The sequence below is a fragment of the Leptonychotes weddellii genome, chromosome 14 (assembly GCF_054177405.1).
Source record: "Leptonychotes weddellii isolate Sample4059 chromosome 14, ASM5417740v2, whole genome shotgun sequence".
Lineage (NCBI taxonomy): Eukaryota > Metazoa > Chordata > Mammalia > Carnivora > Phocidae > Leptonychotes > Leptonychotes weddellii.
The window spans coordinates 1,572,441-1,581,800 of record NC_138382.1 but is presented as its reverse complement, the minus strand read 5'-3'; the positions used below and the strand labels follow the sequence as shown (position 1 = coordinate 1,581,800).

Here is a 9,360-nt window from a genome sequence, read left to right as displayed (position 1 = left end):
AGACGGGAGGGGTTCGGCCTACGGGGCGGAAGTGAGGTAGGCTGGGCAGGGTTTGGTTGAGTGGAGCGGAAGCGCGGCAGGGTGGGCGGGGCTCGGCTTGCGGGGCGGAAGCGCTGTGGGACGGGCGGGATTTGTCTTTCGGGGCGGAAGCGTGGCGGAGTGGGTGGGGTTTAGCTGAGGAACGGAAGCGCGGTGGGGTAGGCAGGGTTTGGCCTGCGGGGCGGAAGCGCGGTGGGATGGGCGGGGTTTGGCCTGCGGGGCGGAAGCGCGGTGGGATGGGCGGGGTTTGGCCGAGAGGCGCGGAAGCGCGGTGAGGTGGGCGGGGTTTGGCCGAGAGGCGCGGAAGCGTGTGGAGGGAGGGGCCGGGGCGGCGGCGCGAGATGGAGCCGCAGCTTGGGCTCCACGAGTTGCTGCACGTTTTCTCCTTCCTGGAGGCCCGAGACCTGCTCTGCGCCGCCCAGGTGGACAAGGTAGCGCGCTCTGTCCGGGGCGGAGGCAGGGCTGGCTTTTGGTCCCTGAGCGTTCACAGCTGGCTCTGCTCTGGGTTTGGTTCCCCATTTGGGAGGCGGCGTCAGGCGGCCCTGATGCCGTGGTTGGCAGAGAGCGCTCGCGGCCCCCGGGGTGGTGACCTGGGCGGCTTTTGTGGGGGCAGCACTGCAAGCCGCCGGCCCCTGGCAGCGCCCAGAACCCTGCTCGGTTCGCCTGCAGTGGGCGCCCTGCCATCGGGCTTCCGTGCTAAGAGGGGCTTGGGCACCGGTTTCCTTGCCCCTCCCACCTTTTCTGGGATATTCTGGAACTTCCCTCCTGGGGCCTGCCTGGGAAGCCAAGATTTTCCCGTGAGTGGCACGTCCCCTGCGCTCAGGCCTCTCCACACCTGGAGCTGGGCTGTGCTTGCCCTGGGCCTGTTGAGTGCATCCGCCTGCACCTGCGCGTCCGCCCCCGTGTGCACCTGCTCTGAGCTCTTCCTAGATCTGCACACAACTTCACTGAGTGTAGAGCGTATTTATTTAACGTCTGTTTTTCTCATTACCGAGAGCAAGGATTTCTGTGTTTTGCGTCATGTTGTCTCTAGCACCCAGTGAATTTCTTGGCACTTAGGCTGTGTAAATACTTGCTGAGTAAATGAATTTCGTTAAGGAACCTAAAATACATTTTATTTTATAACCTTAGAAATGAAACTGCCAGTTATTTTACCAGCAAAAAAGTGTTTATTTGGGAATAGCAGAGAATTGCAATTTGGGACAAGCAACAAGTAAAATCATAGGCAGTCCAGAAAACAAAGGCCAGGAGGCTTTTTTATAGAGGAAGGTGGGGGAAGGCTGTTGTAAACTAAACGTCCATTGGACTAAGCTGCGAGCTGGAAGTGTAGCGGCCTCTCGTTCGCTGGGCTGTTGCTGGGGCAGGAAATCTCCCTCTGGGATAGTAATGTCGTAGCTAAACTAGTGTCAGTTTGCAGTGTGCATCTCTTCTTGTGGGGTCTGCCGTTGTCAAGTGCTGTGGCTTGAAGAGTACCCCCCCTGCTGGTCTCCTAAGGTTTTCCTTATTAATTTTAACACACAATCATACCATTTTACAGAAAAATCAATAAACAGATTTTTTTTTTTTAGCAGATTCTTATTTGAATTCTATAACTCATTTAAAATGTGTCACGTAAAATACTGGGTTTTCATCCCTTTTTTACCGATAAGGAAACTGAGTACCACCCAGGTAGTCCCATACAGGGCTGGAATTGGATCCCTGTTTTCCCAGCAGCAGGCTAGGGATAGTGTAGGGGCAGAGTTTGAAAGGAGGGTGACTTAAATCGTTGGAAAGCACCAACTTCTCTGGGACATAGTTTCCCCCTTAGGTGAGATGAGGTCAATAATTTTTGCCTCACCGTGTCATCATGAAGGCCAGGATCTAACAGAGAGATCCTCAAAGGTGTGGGAGGGGAGTATTTATCAGGTTATATTACACATTATACATCTGTATTTGGGAAATAAGGTCTCAGTTGGGTTTTGAACTAGGAGATATAGAAAAGGAAAATGTGTAAATCTTCTTGCCTGACTTGGCTTGATTTTTGCAAAATACAAATTTTACTTTCCTTCCAAAAATACTGAAACTTTGATCTAGCAGATGACCAAGGGCTGTGGAAGTGGGGGCCTGGGCTCAGAGGAAGGTGGTTCCTTCTGTCATGGATCCGAAAGCCAGTTTCTGGGGTGGGGCCTTCAGTGGAGCTGGACCACAGACAACTCCAGGGTGGTTCCCACCAAAGCTGTGTGGGCTTCAGAATCCAGGCTGGCCTAGGCTGGAGAGGCTAGGGAGTCCCAGGATGCAGCTGTGGGCCTGATGGAGGTCAGGCATGGCACTCTGGTCCCCTCCCGGGACTGACGCTGAGCCTCTCCCAAATGCTTCTGCAGGGGGCAGTTTATGAAGCAGGGCTTGACAGTGTGTCTCCCCCCCCCCCCCAGGTGGCTGTCGGTTCCACCATCTTGGCATCTCTGGGACATCCTCTAGGCCAGTGCAGCAGCCATTCTGGGGCCTGTTGCTTTGCCCTTGTTTCCAATTCTGACGGCAGCTAATGATCCTCCTCCTAAAACAAGTGTAACCCTGCCATTCCTTCAGCCACAGTTCCCAAATGGCTTCACACAGTTTTTTGCCAATAGGACTTTGGGATTTGTGTCTAAGCAGATCTCCAGCTCCTTTCCCCAGAACACTATACTCCAATTATGGCAGAATACTCATGTTTTTACACTTCAGAATCTTTGCTCAAGTAGTTTTATCTCTCCCTAGAGTGCTTCAGCCACTGGGGACTTGATCAGTAGTCATCTCTGAGCCCCTTGGCTCCACTGAGTTGGGCATTCTCTCCTTTCTCACTCATTTGGTTGTTTTTATTGCACTGTCCAAATAAGCCTCATTCCCCAGGGTGAATCTTCTTTCCTGCTGGCACCAAGTCTGATTTAGCTCTCTGCCCCTTCTATAGTGCCCGGCAAGCTAGGCACCAACTGCACATTGACTGACCAGACATTGTTTTCTCTGCCCTCTTGTTCTAGGTCTGGAATGAAGTTTCAAGGACCAAGGAACTGTGGAGGTGAGTGAAGGAAAAGCCAAACATGGTCAGAAGAGTGTCCCATGAAGGTGAGGGGTGCACTGGATAAGTGGTCTGAGCACTGTGTCTCTGGCTTTGATGCATACACAAGAAAGGACAATCCACAGAACTTAGCAGGAAACTACCCCCCCCACCCCCCCCCCCATTAGGTGTGTAACACTCTCTTTTTTTAATAGTATATTGAAATATAAGAGTTTTATTAATTGAATGGGAGATTGATATACGTCAGGAGTACCAGAGTCAGGGGCAGAAATGTACAGTAAATGCATACAGCTGGCTGACAGAAGATACATCAACAAACTATTTTATTTGAACTCATCTTTGGTGTAACAACATAGCTGTATAAGCACATACGATATTAAAAAAAAATAACATCAGGGGCGCCTGTGTGACTCAGTCAGTTAAACGTCTACCTTTGGTTCACATTGTGATCTCAGAGTCCCGGAAGGGCCTGGGGCTCCCTGCTTAGTGGGAAGTCTGCTTCTCCCTCTCCCTCTGTCCCTCCCCCCTGCTCGTGCTGTCTCTTGTGTGTGTGTGCTCACTCACTCTCTCAAATGAATAAAATCTTTAAAAAAAAAAATCAAAAAAATTAAATTTGAAAATAAAAAATATTTTAATCATTAATTTATTACGTTTTTCTTTCTTATTCATTTTTCCTTTGGAACCTGACTTCTTTTGTCCCAAGAAAGGAGTGTCAGATCATCTGTCTCTTGCTGAATGTGAGACAGATTATAGCCTTGACTGTCAGCTAGGAGCTGTATTTAGTTTTAGCCGCTACAGCTGTTCACACATGAAGAGGCTGCCAAACGTGAAGGGAGTCTTTGCTTGATGGGTTTCGTTTTCAGGATAACTGTGCATTGAGATATTTGAGAATTCTAGAATGCCAGTTTTGCTGTATTTAGTGTTCAGTGTCTATAGTGTCTATTGCTTTTCATTCACTTGTTATTGATAATGATACTAGTTAGAAAAATTACATTAATCCCTTTAGTTAGTTTTGAAGAGAACTTTTGTTGGCTTTCCGTCTTTATCTACAGTTTGGGGGAATGTACTCTAGATAGAACACATTCAGTTCTGGAAATTGATTCCTCTGTAGGGAGTGGACAAGGTTATGTCTTGCCAAATATGATGCTCAATGACTTTGTGTCATAGGAAATAAGTGAACTGACTCATGGGTTGGTGCGAGTATTTGTGGAAGACCTAGTAGAGCAGTATTCATATGTTGAAATAGGTAGGATGCCAGCCCCAACCCTGGTCTTCATTCTCATCTTTGCTGATAGGCTAGGAGAGGAATTTCTGTTTGAGTGACAGGAGTAAGTTTCTTTCAGCCGTTCAAAAGATACCTTCAGTGGCTTATCACCTAACTTCCACACGGATGTCATATGTTACCACGTGGTGCCTCTGATTCCTTAGGTAGATGGTTTGGCTTCTACAGGCAGGTCACGAACGGGTTTCAGTTCATTACTATTTCATACTGTTTGGTGCTAAACGTTTTTAGCATAAAGTCATTCCTCAGCATTGTATCCTTGAACTGTGTTCTTGTAAAAACAGTGGGTTTTTCTGGAGCTGGGACAACAGCATTTCAGGAGCATCGTCATCTGTGGTCACATGCATGTATCATTTCTTTTTTTTTTTTTTAAGATTTTATTTATTTATTTGAGACAGAGAATGAGAGACAGAGAGCATGAGAGGGAGGAGAGTCAGAGGGAGAAGCAGACTCCCTGCCGAGCAGGGAGCCCGATGCGGGACTCGATCCCGGGACTCCAGGATCATGACCTGAGCCGAAGGCAGTTGCCCAACCAACTGAGCCACCCAGGCGCCCGCATGTATCATTTCTGATGCAGTGTCTGTCATGGGTACCAGGCCCCAAAGTTCTCCAGGCCAATTAGAAATTCTTATGGACACAGCAAATGAGTGTAGTTAACTGATCATGTATTTTTAATGTGTACTGTATAATTTTAATTGAGAATGCTGCAAGTTCCTTTTTTTAATGCCCCATGACCTTTTAAATTCTGCTGCCTTCAACACACTAAACATTAACTTTTGGTTAGAAGTAAAGTTGCAAATATTTGCTTTTTTTTTTTTTTTTAGGATTTTATTTATTTGAGAGAGAGAGAATGCGAGAGAGAGCGAGCACATGAGAGGGGGGAGGGTCAGAGGGAGAAGCAGACTCTCTGCCGAGCAGGGAGCCCGATGCAGGACTCGATCCAGGGACTCCAGGATCATGACAGCCGAAGGCAGTTGCTTAACCAACTGAGCCACCCAGGTGCCTGCAAATGTTTGCTTTTGTTTAAGGTACATAATTTCTGTTGTGTACCACCGATCATTTGTTATTAATTGCTATCTGTGAAAAGTTTTGGTATCACAGTATTTTTGCACTTGATACATTGAAATTCAGAGGCATATCACATACTTTATTCATATTCATACTTAAACCTTTTTGATGGTCTGCCTTTGTTTTTAAAGTAGGCTCCACATCCAGCATGGAGCCCAGCGCGGGGCTTGAACTCATGACCCTGAGATCAAGACCTGAGCTGAGATCAAGAGGTTGGCTGCTTGACTGGCTAAGCCACCCAGGAACCCCAGTCTGCCTTTGTTTTTGTCAAATCATTTGTTTTTTCATTTCTTCTAAATATTGGTCATGGGTCCTACTTAAGATTCGTATAGTGGTGTGTAATGGCCTTAAATACTAGACTTTACTTCCACTAAGAAATGTGCCTTCTTTTTCTTAAGCCACATTATCTTCCTGGTCTAGCTTTCATTTTCACACTCTTTAGATTGAGATATGGGTACAAGAAATTTCCCTTCTTATTTCAACTCAAAACCAACAATATAAGGACTGGTGATATGAGGTAATTGACACTTGGTCTCACCATCCAGAAGATAAAAGAGGTGGTGAAGCTGAGAGCTCGTTCTTATCTAAAGGGTACAGGCTTATGCAGCTCCAGACAGATTTTGTCAGGTGGGAATTTGGGTTCAGTATAGTCAGACCACTTGCCTTTTCCTGACTTTTATGTGAAAACTTACGATTTTTAAGTGTGGCAGCTAGTCTATGCAGGCTAATCCTATGCAAGCCAAGCAAAATAATCTGGGGGCCCATTTGGCACATAGGCTGCCAGTATACTACTTTTTTTTTTTGAATCTTTTTTTTTTAAGATTTCATTTATTATTTGAGAGAGAGAGATTGAGAGAATGAGTGGGAGGAGGGGCAGAAGGAGAAGCAGACTCCTGTGGAGCAGGGAGCCCCATGCGGGACTTGATCCCAGGACTCTGGGATCATGACCTGAGCCACCCAGGCACCCCAGTATACAACATAGAAGGACCAGAGTTCCAGTAAGCACAGTAAAACCTTCATCCAACATGGGCGCTGGATCTTTCTCAGTGTGTTAGAAAGTTCCTAGAGCCTAGCACAGGGCCTGACATAGAGGTGCTCAGTGAATGGAGAAGCTATGATGACTGTATTGTACTTATTGAGGTCATGGGCTATGAGCCATGTATTTCCCACCTAACCTCATCTGTGTTCTCTGTGAGTTAGGAGTGCTAGGCTGGAGCCACACAATGCCACATCAGCTCTGTGGACTGTAAAATGCTGGAAGCCTCTGCCCATGAAGCCTCCCTAGTCCTCTCCCAGCCAGAAGTCCACTCTCTTTGTTCTCAGGTCCCATATCACATGTTGCATCTTCTGAAATGTCACGTTTCTCCCATGAACTTTTATTTTGCTTATTCTCCTAACCACTGGCTAAGAGCGCCCTGTGGTAAGAGCCATGTCTCACTCACTTTGGTGCCCAAAGACTAGGTGGAGAGTCCATAGTTCTCTACAGTGTGGATGAGCTAACATTTTTATTCTCAAAAACTTGATGAAAGAGGTGCTGTCATAGAATTGAGAGCAGTCACATGGAAGCTCAGAATGCAGGATCTTGGAAAATGGTGGATTTGGAAATTTTCTCCTCTATAAAAGCAATGAGAAAACTGACACAAATTTTCAAAATCAACTTTTTCAGAACTCTGGAAATTAACAAGAGACTTGTAGTAGTCTAGGAAGTGTTTGTTCAAGAAAAAATATTTGAATCTTAGAACAGCAAGTTTTCTTGCCCTGTTCCCATAAACGTCTCCAGTTCTCTGTTAGCCTTGAATATCAACAGCTCATGATCACAGTGAAACCAGGAGCCTGGCAGTCACTGGAGGGGAAGAATGGGATTGGATTCTCATTACCAGAGAATTGTCATTATTTGACCTGCTGGTATTTCTTTGAAGACCCCATGGGCAGACTGTTTTTGTTTGGTCTGACTTGGAGTTCACTCAGTGTGAAAGCCTTTACTTTGGGACCTTTGTCAGAATAGTAACTGACAGTTGATTAACTTTGTGGCCTGTCAGAGCTGATGGACAGCAATTGAGCAAATAGTAGGCTAACCAAAAGCTTGAAAAGCTGAGAATGTGATGTCTTTAGGGGCTTGAGCTTTGAAAAGCCCTGACACTTTCCTAGGAATGTAAAAGCCCAGGCACATGTAACAGGGTGTGCACAAATTCAGGGAAGACCTAAGAAGGCTCTAAACTCACTTGTTTGGCTAACCCTGAGGTTCTATGCAAGTAGGAAGTGAAGGCTTGGGCATAGTTGTCAGCTGCCTTACTGAGTGTTGAATGCATTCCCCAACATGCACAGGAGCCTTTTGGTGATGACCAGAAGACTTAGTAGTTCCAGGCATTTGCAATATCCATGGCCAATCATTAGTAAGCTCTAATTTAAGCAGAGACTTCAGTGGCCATATGTAACAAAGAATGCAGGCTTTTCAGAATTTGTTCATAAATGTTACTAAACAAACAATAACAGTCAACAGCTGAAACAACAAACCTGGCGGGGGGGGGGGGTTCAGATTTCCAGAACTCCACATTATTTAAAATGTTCAGTTTTCAACAGAAGTTATGAGTCATGCAAAGAAATAAGAAAAGTATAGCTTATACACAGGAAATAAAGCAAACAACAGAAACTTTGAGAAAGCCCAGGCATTGGACTTACTAGGTAAAGAATTTAAATTAGCTATTTTCATTATGTTCAAACAACTACAGGAAACCATGTGCAAAGAACTAAAGGGACGGAGGACAGTGTCTCATCCAATAGATGATATCAGTAAAGAATATTTATAAAAATAAATAGAAATTATAGAGTAGAAAATTATACTATCAAATTAAAAACTCAGGATTTGAGCACAGAAGATAGAATCGGTGAATTTGAAGATAAGGCAAGGGAGATTATCCAGTCTGAAGAATAGAATGAATATGAAGAAGGAAGAAAAATCAACAGTGCCTAAGAGATCTGTGGGACACCATCAAGCATGCCAACATTGCATAACAGGAGTCCCAGAATGAGAGGGGAAAGGGAGAAGGAATAAAATATTTAAAGAAATAAGGGCTGGGAACTTCCCAGATTTGATGAAGGATGTTAATTTACACATGCAAAAGCTCAGTGAACTCCAAGTAGGATAAACTCAAAAGAGTTCCACACCACCAGTGTTGTCTTAGTGCAGTAGGCAGCACGTCAGTCTCACAAAGAGTTCCACATCAGAACACATTGTAGGGACACCTGGCTGGCTCAGTCGGTAGAGCATGCAACTCTTGATCTTGGGGTCATGAGTTCAAGCCCCACATTGGGTGTAGAGATTACTTAAATAAAATATTTGAAAAGACACATTGTAATCAAACTTGAAAGCTGAAGATAGAGAATGAAAGCAGCAAGAGAGAAGCAACTCATCATGTACAAGGAAACCCTGATGATATTTAACAGTTGATTTCTCATTAAAAAACATGGAACACAGGGCGCCTGGGTGGCTCAGTTGGTTAAGCGACTGCCTTCGGCTCAGGTCATGATCCCGGAGTCCCTGGATCGAGTCCCACATCGGGCTCCCTGCTCGGCAGGGAGTCTGCTTCTCCCTCTGACCCTCCCCCCTCTCATGTGCTCTCTCTCACACAAATAAATAAATAAAATCTTTAAAATAAATAAATAAATAAATAAAAAACATGGAACACAGAAGGTAGTGGGATGACATTGGAAGTGTTGAAAGAAAAGATTATTAGAGTTGAATGTCTAGAAAAATAAAGGAGAAAATGAAGACCTTTTAAGATTAGCAAAAGCTGAGAGGGTTTGTTGCTATACACTTGCCCTACAAGAAACCGTAAGGGAGTCTTTCAGTTTGAAATGAAAGGATGTTAGGTAGTAAGTTGAATCTACATGAAAATAAAGAACACTAGTGATGTTACTTTATAGGCATATATAAAAGGCA

The 9,360-nt window shown here is 45.2% G+C and overlaps 1 protein-coding gene across 6 annotated transcripts in view; it reads left to right on the top strand.

The window, feature by feature from the left end:
* Positions 1-314: 314 nt before the first annotated feature.
* The window catches only part of LOC102733461 (F-box/WD repeat-containing protein 12-like), a 49,574-nt gene continuing 40,528 nt past the window's right edge, over positions 315-9,360 (top strand). For 5 of the 6 annotated variants that reach the window (XR_014139896.1, XR_014139894.1, XR_014139895.1 and 2 more), the window contains exons 1-2: positions 315-470; positions 3,033-3,070. Coding sequence is in view for 1 of the 6 variants with exons in the window: in XM_006733409.3 (XP_006733472.2) it covers positions 381-470; positions 3,033-3,070 (128 nt within the window). In the remaining 5 variants the exon portion in view is untranslated. Of the gene's footprint in view, positions 471-3,032; positions 3,118-9,360 lie in introns of those variants that run through there. The other variant, XM_081802728.1, reaches the window with a different exon arrangement.